A 17,598-nucleotide genomic window follows, 5' to 3' on the forward strand; every position below is an offset into this window, starting at 1 on the left:
CTAGATTGCAGGGGCACCCGTGACTACCTATCTACTGAGGGGCATGTGCATATGGTACGGCTCTTACGAAATAATATTTTAAAATATGTGGCGTTCATGGCTCTCTCAGCAAAAAAGGTTCCTGACCCCTGCCATAGAGCTTTATATGCATAAAGGCACCCCCTTTTTTTTTTTTTTTTTGACTAAGTTGATCGATGGTCACACATGGATAAAATGAACTTTGATACTCTGCCTGGTACTAGGCAGAGAATCCAACGAGTCGGACTTGGCGTATACTCTTGCTTGAGTCTAGCAGCCACCTCCCCAGCATGTCATCAGTTCCTCCTCTTTGCGATATCTCACTTGGCCGCCTCGCCGAATTCTTGTGCATAAACCACATGTGGCTGTCATGCGCAGTAAGGATTGTGTGGCTTTTGACCTTCCGCACACATAGTGAGGCGGCAGAGGCCTAGGAATGCTCAATCGCTCACTGTGCTTGACAGCCACATGCAGCTTATGCGCATGCGTGAGAATTCGGCTAGATGGCCAAGTGAGATATCGAAGAGAGTAGGAACTGATGACATGCTGGGGAGGTGGCTGATTGACTCGGGCGTGAGTATACGCCCAGTCCAACTTGCTGGATTCTTGCGCATGTGCATAAGCCGCATGTGGCTGACATGCGCAGTGAGCGTTCCACGGCTAGTGATATCCAGGCAAAGAATCAAAGTACATTTTCTCCACATGTGACCATCGATCAACTTAGTCAAAAAAAGGGTCCCCTTAGGCATGTAAGGCTCTATGGCAACCTGTCTAATTCTCATTTTTTTCAAACAACGCTGACAGGTTAAAGTGTGACTGCACCATGAGGGTTAGACTCTAAATGTTATCGGTTATCATGGTGATGTAATGCTTTTTAGACCGTCCGACTATGCATATTTACCCTGAATAGGAGTCTGTTAGTTCAAAATGAGCTAGGGGAAACTTTTTATCTGAATTTCATGCTGAAGCAATCTTGCCCTTTTCTTGCCAAAATCTGTATACTCTTTCCAAATAGGGTAGGTAACGGGCCCGGAGACTTATTTAGCTTTAATGTCTTGATTAGTTCCTCTATTTCTCCTGTTGTGAGGGGGCTATTTAGGTTCTCTATTTGATCTTCTGAGAGACTTAGCAAATTAATGGTCTTTAGAAAGTTTTGCACCTTCGCTCCCGTTGGCTGTATTTCTGTTTTTTCATCTTTTAAGTTATATAATTTAGCGTAATACCTTTGAAAGGCTTCCACCATCTGAATTGGGTTTTCACTAAATTTATTTTCTGGGTACTGCAGGGTTTCTGCAGTACCCATTTTGTTCTTTGCGTAACCCATTTTAACTCTCTTTGCCAATAATTTACTTGCTTTATCCCACATTGAGTAAAACTTTATCTTACATTTATTCATGTTTGGGAATATGTTTGGAGGAGTAGTGTACGTAATTGTAATGTTATTTCTATCAGCTCTTTTGTGCCTTCTGGGCACTGGGCTGCTTTATTTCTCTCCTCTATCCTTCTTATTTCTGAAATCAACTCATCTAAATTACTTTTTCTATGTCTTTTGGCTTCTGCTCCAATTTTCTTATATAACTCTTTCATGAACATTTTATAAGTAGACCATAAAGTTTCCTCACTTACTTCTAAATTATCTTTTATTCTAGAAAATTCATTTGTCTCCTGTAACACTCGGGATTGATATTCTGGGGATCTTAACAAGTGAGTTTGTAGTCTCCATCTTATGATAGCATTCAATTTCGGACCTTTCTGTAGTTGTAGTACTGTGGCGGCATGGTCTGACCACGATATATCCCCAATCGCTGTGCCGGTGCAATGTGAAAGGGTCTCTATGTCTATCAGAAAATAATCTATCCTGGAGTAAGATCCATGTCTAGGGGAAAAATATGTATAATCCTTTTCATTTACATGTTGATACCTCCAGATGTCATGCAGGTCCCACTCCCGAATAATGCTTCCTGTTTCTTTTCTGCCACCCAATGAAGTGCAATCCTGACCCTCTGATGGTGGTGCATTAAAATCCCCACAGATCACTACTCTTCCTTGTTTAATTGTTTCTATTTTTAGCACTGAACGTAGAAACATAAATTGCCCCATGTTTGGTGCATACACTGTGGCCAATGTATATTGAATACCATTTATACCACCAATCAGGATCACATACCGCCCTTCTTTAGCTTTCACCCAGTCTGTTAATTCCAAAGTTCACCGAGGATTTTATGAAGATACTCACTCCTGCTTTTTTACTTAAACAGTTTGATTGAAACCCTACATGAAAGTCCTTACGTCTTTAGCTAATAAATGTGATTCTTAAATACATACAATATCGCACCCAGACTCCTCCACCTCTGTCCACAGGGCTTTTCTTTTGTAAGGGGAGTTCAAACCTCGCACATTTTATAGATAAAACTTTCAGCTACATCTATTAATATGTAACAAAGCTTTATTCTGTTTCCAAGACTGACACTGCCGGTACCAATTCCACACCACACATAACCATAAACAAACACAAACATTAAACAAATAATTTTGCATATATTCCTTGTCGGTTTTAACGCCGACTATTATTGGGGGAAGCACCTCCAACCTTTTCAGGATCTGATAAGCCATTGGAAGTACTTTTTTTTTTTTTTCTTTCAAATTTCCTATGCCCATTTTAATTTTTGCCCGTCTGCTTCTTCTGACTATAATTTTCTCTTACTCATTTCCTTTTATTTCTTTGCTGATCGTGTCCATTCTGTCTGGATTTTTTGTTCTGTCCCTACACTTTGCTTCAGGCCCCAATTTTCTAGTAGTGAGTCCAAATCCTTTGGTTCATTACAAGTGTGCTGTTGGTCTTTGTACCATACAATTAATTTAACTGGGAACCCCCAAATGTAATCTATATTGTTTTCCCTTAGCAATTTTGTGTTTTTTTTCCAAACTCTTTTCTTCTCTTTAAGGTATTTACTGAGAGATATCCAAAGATTTCAATGGTTTGAAATGGCTGTGGGAATTTAGACATATGTTTCCCTGCTTGCATCAATTTTTCTTTCATTTTATGCATGTGAAATCTCACAATTTTATCTCTAGGCAATTCTGGTTTTAGAGTTTTTGGTTTGGGTAATCTATGTATTCTATCAATTGTCTTGTCTGTGACTATTGCCGAAAACATCTTCTGTACAAATCCCTCCAGCCCTTTATCAGCTACCGTTTCGGGTATACCTCTAATTCATGTTGAGCAGGAAAGGCATCCAATATATGAACATATTTTTTTGGGGCCTCGACTCTCAAGCTTGGAAATTTCTATATAGCAGTGATGGGGAACCATTTAGAGACTGAGTGCCCAAACTACAACCAAAATCCACTTTTATTGTGAAGTGCCAACATGGAATTTTAAGCAGTAACTTATTGATACCGGTTCTTCCACGTCATTCAATCATATCATCCCCCTGAGGCCACCAATACAGTTGAAAGAAGCGCAAATTCAGACTATCATTTTAGCTTCTCTCCAGGGTACCTTTGTATAGGAAGAATGGTGGGTCCAGCAGGAAGACCTCCAAAGATAATGCAGTTTTGTCAATACTTTCTCACATTTCCCACAGTTCAAAACAGCCAGTGAAGTGTCACTTTAACCCCTTAACGCCGAAGCCACTTTTCACCTTCCTGACACGGCCCATTTTTTCAAATCTGCCCTCTGACACTATAAATGGTTATAACTTTGGAACGCTTTAACATATCCAAGTGATTTTGAAATAGTTTTTTCGTGACACATTGTACTTCATGTTAGTTAAAAAATTTTGGTGGTATGTTTTGCATTTATTTATGAGAAAATCAGATATTTGGTGAAAATTTTGTACTTTATTTAATTAATTATTTTTATTAAAAAGTGTGTTTATTTAGTGTTTTTAACTTTTTTCTTTACTTTTACAGGTTAGCTTGAACAAGTGATCCACTGATCGCTTGTTCAAGCTATTCTTCACCTAATACAGTGTGCTCAGTGCTCAGTGTATCACAGCCGGGTCCTGCCAGAAGGAGATTGCGCAGCCCCGGGCACTGGCAGTCCCGGGGCTGCGATCAGAGCAGCGGACTCCTCCCCAGCCCCCCCCCCCCCCCGGTAAGCGCCGTGGGGGGGGGGGTGTCCGAATCCAGTTAAATGCCCCTAGCGGTCAGCGCGACCGTGGCGTGTTAGGGGTTAACACCCGCGATCGGCAGCTTCTGGCCCCGGCTCCATTCAGGAGCCGGGGCCAGAAGTTTGACGTACTATTACTGCATATTGCAGGAACGCACCTCCCGCCATGCAGTAATAGTACGTCAAATGTCAGGAAGGGGTTAAAATGGTGCTGAGGGCAGCATCTTTTAAGTTGCCTGGGGCTGCAGGAAGATTCAGTGTTTGGTGAACTCTGTCCTGAGGTGATGGCCTGAGTGCCCACAGAAAGGGCTCCAAGTGCCACCTCTGGCATCCGTGCCATAGGTTTGCTACCACTGCTATATAGCATGCGTTGGTTACTGATATGCTGTTAATATATTCATTTATTAATTTCATTAAAGAATAGGAGTAACACATCCCAAGTGCAGTGCCTCCATGACTTTGCTGTGGGGGTCAGTTTTGGGTGCCATAGAGGCCATGTCATGTGAACCATAGCATAGTCCTAGAAATCTAACATTAAAATGTTATCTGTAGTCCCTTATTCATTGTTCTACTGCTCTGATCAGTGTCAGAAACTGAATTTTATGAGCGCTTCTTTAACTTTGTTCTATGATCATAATTGTAGGTTATTTCTGTAATATCATTGAATCCTTTTTTGGAAAAATAAAGTATGACTCATCCAGTTCTCATCATTTGTGGAACAGAGAGATAAAATATACATTTTATCTTTAATGGAAGGTAGCGGAGGTCCAAATCACAAAAGACAAAAATTAGGTGACTGAGTGTCTAAATGCGCATCAATTTGTTAATAAGAGTTATTTTCCAGGGTTACTCAAAATTAAGCTGGCAGACAGAAATGAGTATAATCATTGTACTGTGTGGAGCAGAATGTAACACATGCATTGATCGTGTGCCGGGAATTTGCCAAACTTCCGGACCTGACCAGAGCCGTATAGCCTGCACTCAGCAAGCACTTTACTAATTAATTATGGGCCATGTGTTCAGCACACACTTTTCTCTTTACCTTGCCTTGCTAATGGTACGTTTGCACATATGCTGGGAAATTGCCATTAGTTGTCGTTAATGTGGATTAATTAGTCTTCTAGTGAATCCCAGACAGACTGTGTACCTGACCATTGTCATGTAAGCAAACTTATGGATAAGATAATATCATTGTTCAAGTTTAGAGGTTTTAAGGGTGAGACCTATGACACGTTATGTGCTTGGAGTGTGTCTTTATTTTACTTTATATTAATTTAATTATCTATCTTGTGTTTGTTTAGGACTTTTTAAACAACTTTCAGATTGCCAAAGAAAAAGTGGGTGCAGCTACTGCAAATGCAGCACATCTTGCAGCCACCAAAGTGAAAGGATTGGCTGAGAGGAGTTTTCGACTGTTGATGGATATTCATCTCAAAGCTCCAGTCATAGTAATCCCTCAGTCTTCCACATCGAACAATGCTATTGTGGCTGATCTGGGGTTACTTAAAATAAACAATACATTTAGTCTGGTGTCTTCTGAATACCACCAAATTCCCCCTATTATAGACTGTATGACGATTAATCTCACCCAATTCAAACTGTCACGGTAAGTTGTCTCAATGTCAGTGTAATGTATTTCCACAAGGTTTTATCTTTGGTAAATTTTCAAGCCTTTCTTTGCCCTCATGCACACAACCGTATTTGGTGGCCTAGAGCTAGCCGCACGCCTTTGCGGGCCGTTATGCAAAAATAAAGCTTTACTCACCTCCTCACGGCAGCTTGCTCTGGCAACTTCCAGGCGCCAGGCATGCCCATCCATCCCTATGTCCCAGTGCTGTTGCAAGTGCTGGGTCAGGAGATGAGTGCCAGGTGTCCGGAAACAGTGTGAGCGGAACTGACAAACATGCGGTGCTGGACACTGGAAGCCCCAGAGGAAGTAAGTAAAGCTTTATTTATTTATTTTTTTTAAAGCCCTCCCCGGGCCATTTTTCTAATTTGTTCTAATAGTCTGACAACCCCTTTAATGTAATGAAGAACAGACCTGGAAAGATCTTGATGTTCAAACACGCATTAGTCATTTTGATGGACTTTTGAATTCCTGTGGGTTAGGTTCACACCAGTGTTAGGCTGTGTTTCGTTTTGTGACCATGTTCAGCTTATAAGTCAGGCAAGCTCTGATTTACATGTGACCATAGACGTATGCAGTGAGATGGAGGCCATAAGAGTATCTATTCGGCTTCTGTCTGATCCGTATATATGCAATACACAGAGCGTCGTCCTAGTTGTATCATACAGATTTCAGTGTGTTTTGCCAAAAGCCGGGCGGGCCGAAATGTCCCTGTGACACTGTTCATCTTAATAAGCCTAATTTGCTTATGAATTCAAGAGTGGTGCACAGCTTTTTTTTTTATCTCATGAAGATTTTGGGGTAGGATACCTAGCTGACTGCACACGCACTTATTGAATGTGCAAACCGCCTACACCACTATTATCTGATCCGTATATATCGCCATACAGCAGGGAACACAGGATGAAAAGGCCCAGAAGACTGCACTGTTTCATCCTGCCTGTTTGCTGATAAAAATAGGTATACTTTAAGTCTAAGAAATACAGATGCTGTTGTATGGCATTCCTCCCCAGCCTTCACTAAATTGTACCCCCTGGGATGTAACGGTCCATATATTAACAATTACATCCCAAAACAGGCACCCTGAACAGAAGCAGAAGCAAATCACTGCATTCTGATGATGTTTGAACCTCCTCTTGCTTTCAGCAAAGAGTATAAACAAAAATGCATGAAATATGCACATTAAAATTAAAAAAAAAAAAGCAGCAGAAATAAGATCGGGGTGCCGTTATTGCTCCCCTTGGGCGGGAAGTGTCAGCGCCCCCCAGTGACATGAAACAAATGAACTGAAACTCTTGTGACCCAGCAATGAGTCAGCAATTTGAGGGGAGCAACACAGGCAATTTTTAAAATATATTTTGGTATTATTTTGTAATACGTATGTATATGTGTTTGCTACCAGTACTTAAGATATATTTACAACATTTGCTTCAAAATAAAGAAAGCAATTCTTCATCATTTTCTTCTCTTGATAGGGAAGTTTTAAACACAAGTTCAGCACAGTCGGATATACAGATCCTTCACCCTATCAATCTGTGTCTGTCTGTAAATCGCAATCTTGCAGCCACATGGTACCATGATATTCCTGTTTTGGAACTAAAAGGACATCTAAATACTATGGATGTAAGTTACCAATTTAACCCCTTCAGGATCAATTTTTTTTAGGATCAAGTATTCTTTTACTTATTTTTATTGTTGCTGTCCAAAGCACATTACTGTTTACATTTTTTTATGGTGTTGCTGTAGGAGTTTTTTTATGTGCTGTTCACCCAATTGGATAAATAACATTTTACCTTTATTCTACATATTACCATTATGCTACAATTATGTTGATAATAAATATGTGCACTTTTTTCTTTAATAACTTTTGAGCAATAGAATGCAGCAACAATTATCGTACATGTAACAGATTTTAAGTGTATGATATTCTTTTTCTTTAGACAATACTGAATTTTTGTGTTGTATGCTTTTGGGGTAAATATTTCTTTAGGTTCATCGTACGGTCTAGATAGCATTTTATATAACATTTGTATACATATTTATACTCAATATACTGATGCATTATAGACTACGGAGTAAGAACCCCCTCCATCTTATAACTTTTAAAATGTAAGTATTGAATGCTGTAATTATGTTGAATCTGCATTTATTAAGAAACATGATAAATATAACAAATCAGACTACACAATTTGTGGAGTGCATAGGAAACAAAGGAAAGTGTATGCAGACACTGACTTTAGAGGATAGACACAAGTTAGATAAGGAGACCGCAGTCCATCTATGTAAGGAGGGAAGAGAAATCAAGCAGGAACGTTAAGATGGCAGTACAGGATCAGGAGAGGTAAGATCTATGAACAGATCCTTGAAATCCTGAGTGTCACAAAAGAGGATCCATGGTTCCCAGATCCGTAGAAATTGTTGATGGGAAGCAGGGTCCATTGTGCTTTTATATGATTAAATGGCTGCGTGACCTTTAGGGCAGGATCCCATGTATAAGGCGGGCTGCTATGGTGATCCTGTTCTTTCCTCCCTTCTTCCTGCAACAGTATTTCTGAACCAGACATACTCGCCCAGATGAGTTGATAGATAAGGATACTTTTCTAATGAATTAGCTTGTTTTAAACAGTCAATGGAAAGAGCTGGCATGTAAAATATGATCTAGTATACAAGCAGTTTATCTTTGCTGCTTCTGCTGCACACTGAGTGAAAAGTGTTTTAGAAAACACTGATAACTACATGCTGTCCGTCTTGGGGGCTGGAGCCTGAGCTGGACAGATACGTTGCTCTTGTGGCAAATACTTTATTGCTCCTCTTAGCATGAATAGTCATCTGTCCCTAACTCCCACATTAAAGCTTCATTGATTTCAGTAGAAGGTAAAAAAATGTTAAATACTTATTGTTTCGTGTAGCTTTCAAGTCCTTGCAGATTTTTCAGTATTTTCTTCTGTTTTGGGTATTCCTTTCATGAATCCTTTGCCCAATGTTTATGTTGAATTGTTAGTGCAGTGGCCATAGTGTATTTTGTATATAAAATTTATCTTTAATGCAGTTTTTGGCTCCAAAAACCATTGTCTTAAAAGCAAAGAAGTGTGTGAACAAGTGTGATTACTCTGATTACTTGGTAGTTTACACAGTCTGAGGCTACATGAATCTGGTTTTCTGCCATGTGCTTTTTGTTTCATTGATGGCACACTGACATAAATTTCAATGGACTCACTTGAGGATTTTTTTATAGATGCGTGTGGAGGCTGTATAAAACTCCTGGTTGTGTTTGTCACTTGGGCCTTCTATGGGAACATGAAAAATACAGATGCCGACATGGCTGTCATTGGTGTTCTGTCCATTGGTGTTCTGTTTGGGACAACCTAGTGACATTGTTTACCAGCCTTCAGCTTTTGTTGCAGATCCGCAAAAACTGATGACACACAGGCTATTATTGCTGAAATATGGACCACAAAAACACACCACAAAGCTGTTGTTTGCATCCTGAGAACAGCTCACATTCTTGTTCACGTAGACATAAGGGTAGGAATGGTGTGTTCACTTGTGTTCTTATTACACATAATATGGTGTAACCGGGGTGTGAGATGCTCTATCAGACTTCCTTAGAGCTAGAAATGTATTTAGGTGTAAAGAATTCCCTAACCCATCAAGTTGCACTATGCTTTTTTTTTTTTAAATATACATCCACACATCACATATACAAGAAAGGATCATAAATACAGGATACCAATTAATTTACTGATTTGATTTTTGTTTGCTTTTAAGGTGTGGTTGAGTCAGGAGGATCTAAGTGTACTCTTCAATGTCTTGGTGGAAAATCTTGGTGAAGGTAGAGCAGCCACTGCAGATTCTGGTCAAATATCTGGACACCCTGGTATGTTATGTCTGCTAAGCCAAATCATGTATATTACATGTAGGATAAGCACAGCATTGGTATACTATAGGAAGGATAGTCTTTTGGTCATATACAGGCTGTAATCTTCTGTCACCATCCTGTGTGCTCCCAGGTTTAGAAAAATTATTTCATTTGTACAAGACCTCACATGAAGAAATTTAAAGTACAACATTACATACATAAATGTAACTAGGATTAATTTAATGCACAGTATAGGAATTAATTAAAAAGTTTGAGACTGGTGGGTTTGCCAAAATGTAATTTTTTATCATATTTTCTTGACAGAGATTGTAAAATCTAAAAAAGAAATCGAGCAAAGCGCAATGTTAACTAAGAAAGAGCTGAGTGAAGTCTCAGAGGCAGTGGAGTCCTCATCACAGCTGAGTCTTGTCATTCATTTTGAAATTAAAAGGGTAATGTCCCCTCTTCTGGTAAAGAATTGTTACCTTTGGATTTTCATTCAGCTTTACCCTTTATTAGAAACATTTCCCTCTTCTCTGTGTACAGGTTATGATTCAGCTCATGAAGCAGGTTAGAGGAAACGCTCCACCTCTTCATATTATTCAGGCTTCACAACTTGGAGCAGAAACCCGTGTGGGAAACCAAGAGATGACAGCTGTTGTGTATTTGCAGAAAATCAGCATGACCTGTAATGAGTTTTCAGGTAAGACTGTAAATACAGAATATCCAATTCCTGTTTATTATCCAACATATCAGTTGTTTTCCTTCATTTTGTCATGTTTGCTTTGTCCCCACAGGTCCTACAGGATACCCTCTGCTTCTTATGAATTCTTCTGATGACACCAATGAACACCTTCTAAAAATGGAGTATATAAAGGTTTTGATGATAATTAGTTTTTATTATTTATCTTAAAGGGGATGTCCTATCGCATCATTTCTATGAGAATGACCGAGAGATCATGCACATTTTAAAATAAAATTATATGGCTGCATACGGACATTGCAAAACAATCCTATTTTTCACAGCCGATTTACAGCCGATCAGGCTGCCTTTTATTTATTATGGATCGTCATGAATTATAGTATATAAGTGATATGTAAAAATTGGTTCTGACTAGGACATGCTCTACTACTTAATGGATGAAAACTTATGTCCCAGCACCACACTGGCTCCCCCAGTAGCCACACTGTCCCTCCCCCCTCCACGTGGTAGCCACACAGTCACTCCCCATACGTAGCCATATTTTCCATCCGTAGCCGCATTGTCCCCCCATAAGCCACATTGTCGTTGTCCCCGTAGCCACACTGTCCCTTCATATAAGCCACACTACCTTCACATAATGCACACTGCCCCCCCCCCACCCATATAAGCCACCCTGCCGCCTTCCTCCATAAGCCACACTGCCCCCTTCCATCATAAGCCACACTGTCCCACCACCCATATAATGCACCCATAAGGCACATCCCCCCCCCCCTCCATATAAAACACACTGTTCCAACTCTCTGGGAAAAAAAAAAACCCTCCCCTTTCCTCGTTCCCCCGGATCAGCGCCTACAGCCGACATCTTTCTTCTGCTGTTCCTGCTTTATGTGCCGGCTCTGATCTGATGAAAACTACAGGAGCCGGATGGTGATCATTTGCAACAGTGTCTTAAAACGACACTGGTACAATTGATTCGGGGGATGAATTTTTTTTGGCCCCCAAGTGGGCCCCTCCAGCACCCTTGGGCCCCATCACTGATCCATTAGAGGGTATTTCATTTAGTGCAATTGTTCATTAAACTTTTATTTAGGTGGGCACCAAATGGTGCACAGGGTGAAACAAATTTCCTTTTGTTGTGGCCCTGCATGACTTCTATTGCACCATGTTCACTAGACCCCTTGTGACCATGCTTTTATAGTCAAAAAACCTCTCTAATTTTTAATACTTTTGATTACAGACCTAAACTTGGCAATAATTAAGGTTATGGTGCCCTCTTGTGGGCATGAACACTCATCTTTATTCTTGAATGTACAGTAGCACCCAAGTCTCCCCAGCTGTACAAAATGTGTTGTGCTACTTAAATATACAGGAATGCAGGAAATTAATATGTACAGTAAGAACTCATTACTTAAACTGTCATTAGATAAAATCATTAGATATAAATGGAAATGTACCCTTATACTTGTAATTGAAGTATTGGCGAAATAAGTCAAACTGTGCAATTGTGTTCAAGATGGTCTCAGTCTCATTCTAAACTCTAGAAATGCTGGGGAGGGGGTATGGTGAGTGGTCTATAGTTCTGAAAATAATGTCTCACTTCTCGTGGTTTAATCATTACCAATAATGAACCAGTTATTTGCTTGGTTTTCTTGATTTCAGGCTGACAGTAATGGACCCAATTTTCAGACTGTTCACAGCAGTACTTTGCAGTCTTTGAGCGTAAGTATATTGTGATTCTTAATTTCCGTTAATAGGATTTGCCTGTAAGTGGAATACAAATAACACATAACCATATTGCTTATGATATCATACATACCCTGAGCAATATGTTTAGCATCTGTATTTAACAATGAAACATTAATTTTATTGCTGTCATTGTTAAGGGTGTAATTATTATGGTAATAATGCATAATGTGAAAGGGTTGATCACCCTCATACATAAATTGCCATGTGCCTTTACTGGCTTAATAATAATCCCTGAATTTTCATCATGTGATTCAGCATTACTGCTACTGACTTTAGTGCTGTCTTCAAAATGTCTGTGGATCTTTGATTACATATCTGAGCTCTAATGAATAGGAGGGGCCTGCAGCAGGACATTGACTCATCCTGCTTCTCCCTCCCCTCTCCCCGTGTCTGTCAGTGAGACGGACTGTGAGAGAAAGAGGCACAGTGGATTACGCCATTAGAGCAGACTGAAGGAGAAATAAACACTGAGTTCTGTATACACGCGGTCCCCTACTTAAGGACACCCGACTTACAAACAATCCATAGTTACAGACGGACCCCTCTGCCCACTGTTACCTCTGGTGAAGCTTTCTGGATGCTTTACTATAGTCCCAGACTGCAATGATCAGCTGTAAAGTATCTGTAATGAAGCTTTATTGATAATCTTTTGTCCAATTACAGCAAAAATTTTGAAACTCCAATTGTCACTGGGACAAAAGAAAAAAATTTGTCTAGAACTTCAATTATAAAATATACAGTTTTGACTTGCATACAAATTCAACTTAAGAACAAACCTCCAGACCCTATCTTGTATGTAACCCGGGGACTGCCTGTATTTGCAGAGGGACACATGGTGAGGAAAGGCTGAAGCTTTCAAAGGAGGTAAAAGTACATCTACATATACAGGCAGTCCACAGGTTTTTCTTAAGTTGTATTTGTATGTAAATCGGAACTCTATATTTTATAATTGTAATCCCAGCCAATATTTTTTTGGTCTCCGTGACAATTGGATTTAAAAAAATTTGGGTTGTCATAAGAACCAGGATTAACAATAAAGTTTAATTGCAGACACCTTTAATAACTGGTATGGCTGTTTATTGTAGCCAAGGACTAAAGTACAGTAAATTTCCAAAATCCAAAGGTCCGTTTGTAACTAGGGGTCATCTGTAAATCGAGTGTTCTTAAGTCGGGGACTGTCTGTACATGCAGAGACATGTCTAATAGAAAAAAATTTTGATCTGGACCTACAAACTCTGTACAATTTAATATAGAGTCTCCTCTCTTCTGTATTATGAAGCTACATGTGCTACTATTATGCTCTCAACAATAGCCAATATAGTAACAATACCCACCGTGTAGCCAATATAGCAACATTGCCCCCACATTGGCCAATATAGTCACAGGGACCCCAGGGACATTTTCAGCTGGAGGTGTTTGCATAATGCAGGTTTGACAGACTAGTAATTCCAAACCTGCAGCTCTGGTGAGGACCTTTGTGCATGAGGCATTTATGTAATACATTCAACATACCGTGTAATATTATTGCAGGCATTTCCATGCATGATATCCCTTCTGCACCTGTTTTCCAGTATGTCAACTGTGCTGACAAACTAAGGGTACATCCATACAGCCGTATGCCCACCCGACCACAGCCGGGTTGTGGGTTGGAGAGGAGGTGACCCCTCCATAGAAAAAAGTGCCTCATATACAAATTTGCGGCTGCATATACATCTCCCCTCCCCCCCAGACGGCCATGTAAATGATGCCTAAGGGTACATTCACACAAATGTGTACCCACCCGGCCACAGGCACGTGAGTGAGGCCTTTGAGTGGTTTGTATATTGCCTGGAAGGGAAAGGATATTACAGACAGTTTGTTACCTGTTGTGTTTATTTTAGTTTATGAAGCCATGCCCTGTGTTTGCTGTTTCAGTAATGGTTGTTTCTTGTTTTCTTTTGTTAGTTTTCCATGACTACACTTGACCTGGTCCTACACACTCAGGCATTGCTGTCCTTGATGAATTTCCTGTCTGCTGCTGTCCCATCTGCTGAGGACAAAGTTACAGATAAAGCTAAAGCACCAAAACCTGATGTAGAAGGAGAGAGAAATGTGGCCACGAAACCAGGCACTGGTAAGTCTGTTACCCATTTCATGGCTAATAAGATGCATTCTTTACTTATTCCGTGGAAAAATAAAACAATGCAACTGAAGGAGTGTACATGACAGGGTTATGCTTATCACACATGTGTATGATATATCCACAGAACATGTGATAAATTTATGGTACCGTACCAAAGTACCGTTTTTTTCAGACTATAAGGCGCACAAAAAATCCTTTGATTGAACCGTACTTACAGATAACAGCTGCCTTGAACTGTGCACAGGTCTGCCATCTGCTGGTCATTCATCCTTATAATCCGGTGCACTTTATAATCCGGTGCACTTTATAATCCGGTGCACCTTATAATCCGGTGCGCTTTATAATCCGGTGCGCCTTATATATGAACCTAGACGTTTTAGCAGGAATTTATTGATGGTGTGCCTTATAGTCTGTAAAAAATATGGTAATATTTACCTCTCTCTGCTGCACTGGTCCAGAACAATGACTTCTTTGTCCACTGATCTGTCTTTGTGCGGTCAATGTGACATTACTCCTCTAACCTCTGTCTGTTAGAGCAGCGGCGGGATAAATGTGGTGATGGAGCTTATTGAAGTAAATAAGTATTTACTTTTGCCCTTCAAAAAAATAAAACAAATGTTAAACCCAAGTAGTATGTGTATACAGGTGGTCCCCTTCTTAAGAGCACCCAACTTACAAACGACCCCTAGTTACAAACTGATTTCTGGATGTTGGTAATTACTATACCCATAGGCTACAATGATCTGCCGTAACACTTACCAAATGTGTCTGCATTTAAGCTTTATAGTTAATCCTGGTTCTTATGACAATCCAACACGGAGGCCATAAAAATTTTGGCTGGGGTCACAATTATAAAGTATACAGTTCCGACTTACATACAAATTCAACTTGAGAACAAACTTACAGAACCTATCTTGTACATAACCCAGGGACTGCCTGTATTTACCTTTAGGTATGTTACAACTGTATGATGCAGTTCATTTTTTTTACAATTTTTTTCCAGCAGTATTGAAGACATCTGAACAGGATGTCTCTGACTTGAAGCTCTCCGCAACTTTAAATGCCTTTAATATTTTGGTTTGTGATGAGTCATGCAGCATTGCTGACATTAGGATAAAAGGTACGTCCACAGCACTACACCAGAGGAGATTCAGATATTCTTCAGATTACATCATATATTACCAATGGATAGAAAACATATGCAGAAAAAAAATTACTAATAATGGAATGTAATTAACAGAATTTTACTAGTACAGCATTTTGAATTGGTTCAGTTAAAACAAATCTCTATATTTAGGACACATACAGAACACTCCTTGTACAGACAGTGTTGTTCTCATAGCCTACATTCCAGAACTCGATTATGACAAATAATTATTTATTTCACGTTGCAATATACTATGCAGTGTATTTCCAAATTGGCATTGTGAAGAAGTTATTTTTTTTTACATAAATTTATTGGTAGAATGATGGACTTCTTACCACACATCTAATGAAACAAAAACCCATGTAGATTTTTATTTTGATGTTAAGATGATGTAGAGCACTACTGTATATATCTTGCAGCTTTATGTGAGATCAGAACAATCCCTCCAACTGTCCAGTTGGAAGTACATTATTACTCCCTATATGCCATACACTATAGTCAGTTTGGGAAGTTCAACCAGTGAACAGGCAGTGTGGCACATTTACAAAGGTCCTTGCGCCAGTTTTCTAGCAGACCTTGCACATTCTTTTATTTACAAACTACTTGCATATGTATTTAATCTGTTTCGAAACTCTTTCGTGTCACGGCTGCAGTATTCTTTCTGGACACAAAAAGTCATTAAATGGGCATTGTGGTGCAGTCGGACCATGCGGCGCATTTGACATGCAAAGTCCGACAGAATTGTGTCGCACGCCCCATGTTAAAGGTGCATTAAAAAAAAGTTGGTGCACTCTGTCGGGGCAGTGCAGGGGGCGCCAGAGCAGGAGCCTTAATTAATCTGGCGCACACTGCAATATACACAGGCAAACTGCACATAATCCAGTTTGCACTGTTTTTAGTAAATGTGCCCATGTGTATGTTTGTTTTTATATTAACATGGTCATGAAAAAAAGTCTTAGGATATTCATATTTATAGACAATATGGACTGTGCACAATCCTACTAATATTATGGTTGCAGTTTGTTCATAGTTGATCTGTGTTTCACATTAGTGAAATCAGATAATCCAATTTTTTTGTTACAAAATTTATATCGTTATTATGTTTTGGGTTCCATGAAAACCGGCACACATAGGGCACTGATGTTCTGGCCATGACTTTTGCTGAGCCATAAGATTGTTATGTGCAAGAACTGTCTGTGAAATGGACCAAAATAGATTATTCTCTAACTTTTTACTAGGGATATCTAAATATTTACATTAAAATCTATGGATTCCTTTACAGTTTGTGAATACTGAAGTGTGAATAAGCCAGCATACTCATTATGCATTTATTTATTCTAGGTATGGATGCCTCTTTTATTGTACAGGCCCAGAAGAAAGATCTCTTTGCTCGTCTCCGTGATATTGTTGTCATCAATGTAGATCCTAAAACCATTCATCAAAAGGTACATACATTTTTCATTTTGTATGTTGTCAAAGTCTACAATACAAATGCCGTTGAAGTGATACTGGTATTTTAATTGGCATGATGAGGTCTTGTTTGTGCACTAAAATGATGCGTATTAATAATTATACTACAATATGACTTTGAAAATGTTTTTCTTTCTAGTATTGAAGGGTTTAAAAACAATTAAATGATTTCTAAAAAGAAACAAAAAAAGCAATTTTCCAATAATGAAACCACTCCTTAAGGGCTAAAACACACTACCCGTGATAAATCCATGGTCACAGAATGTAAAAAGTGACATGTCACGTACTGACCACACTGCTAGGGATGGAACTCCAGGACCTCCTGCTGCACATGACAACTGTTGACATGTACTTAATTGGTGCCCTTCATTCTGGATATTTACTTATTTAAGTAGTTTGTCTTAAATCGGCTTTCTATACTGTACTCCACCGACATCTGAAAGATGACTTGACTCTTTAGACTTTTCCTGGATAGTTTAATCTCTTTAAAGATCTAAATTAGGAAATGAAATATGCTCTGAGTATAAATTGAGTTAATCATAAGCCTCACTATCTGTCTGAAGTAGACAGACCTCTCTTTTGCTATAGTAGGAGAAAACTAAAAAAAAAAGGCACAGGAAAGCTATTTTTTAATGCCATTTGTTAAATTAACTGTTAAACTAAATTAGTATCCATTACCTTTTTCTGTACTGTATGTTCCTTAATTCAAATTACTAAAAGGCATTAGTAATTTACTAAAAGGCATTTTGAAAAAGTCATGCTTGGTGTTAAAGGGAGCTGCCTTACAATGTA

At 39.2% G+C, this 17,598-nt stretch overlaps 1 protein-coding gene and 1 long non-coding RNA gene across 6 annotated transcripts in view; one reads left to right on the plus strand and one right to left on the minus strand.

Moving 5' to 3' along the window:
• VPS13C (vacuolar protein sorting 13 homolog C) overlaps window positions 1–17,598 on the plus strand; it is a 228,727-nt gene that overhangs the window by 129,795 nt on the left and 81,334 nt on the right. For 3 of the 5 annotated variants that reach the window (XM_072147788.1, XM_072147784.1, XM_072147786.1), the window contains 10 exons: window positions 5,434–5,738; window positions 7,235–7,382; window positions 9,528–9,636; window positions 9,943–10,070; window positions 10,165–10,321; window positions 10,416–10,495; window positions 11,981–12,040; window positions 14,012–14,180; window positions 15,193–15,309; window positions 16,678–16,781. In XM_072147788.1, the coding sequence (XP_072003889.1) occupies window positions 5,434–5,738; window positions 7,235–7,382; window positions 9,528–9,636; window positions 9,943–10,070; window positions 10,165–10,321; window positions 10,416–10,495; window positions 11,981–12,040; window positions 14,012–14,180; window positions 15,193–15,309; window positions 16,678–16,781 (1,377 nt within the window). The remainder of the gene's footprint in view (window positions 1–5,433; window positions 5,739–7,234; window positions 7,383–9,527; window positions 9,637–9,942; window positions 10,071–10,164; window positions 10,322–10,415; window positions 10,496–11,980; window positions 12,041–14,011; window positions 14,181–15,192; window positions 15,310–16,677; window positions 16,782–17,598) is intronic. The other 2 variants (XM_072147785.1, XM_072147787.1) reach the window with 1 other exon arrangement.
• On the minus strand, window positions 11,738–15,483 carry LOC140127286 (uncharacterized). The gene is made up of 4 exons (XR_011854972.1): window positions 15,136–15,483; window positions 14,625–14,785; window positions 13,930–14,096; window positions 11,738–12,082 (listed from the first exon to the last, which is right to left on the minus strand). It is a non-coding gene; the product is annotated as an uncharacterized lncRNA (long non-coding RNA).

This window comes from Engystomops pustulosus, chromosome 4, assembly GCF_040894005.1.
Source record: "Engystomops pustulosus chromosome 4, aEngPut4.maternal, whole genome shotgun sequence".
Classification (NCBI taxonomy): domain Eukaryota; kingdom Metazoa; phylum Chordata; class Amphibia; order Anura; family Leptodactylidae; genus Engystomops; species Engystomops pustulosus.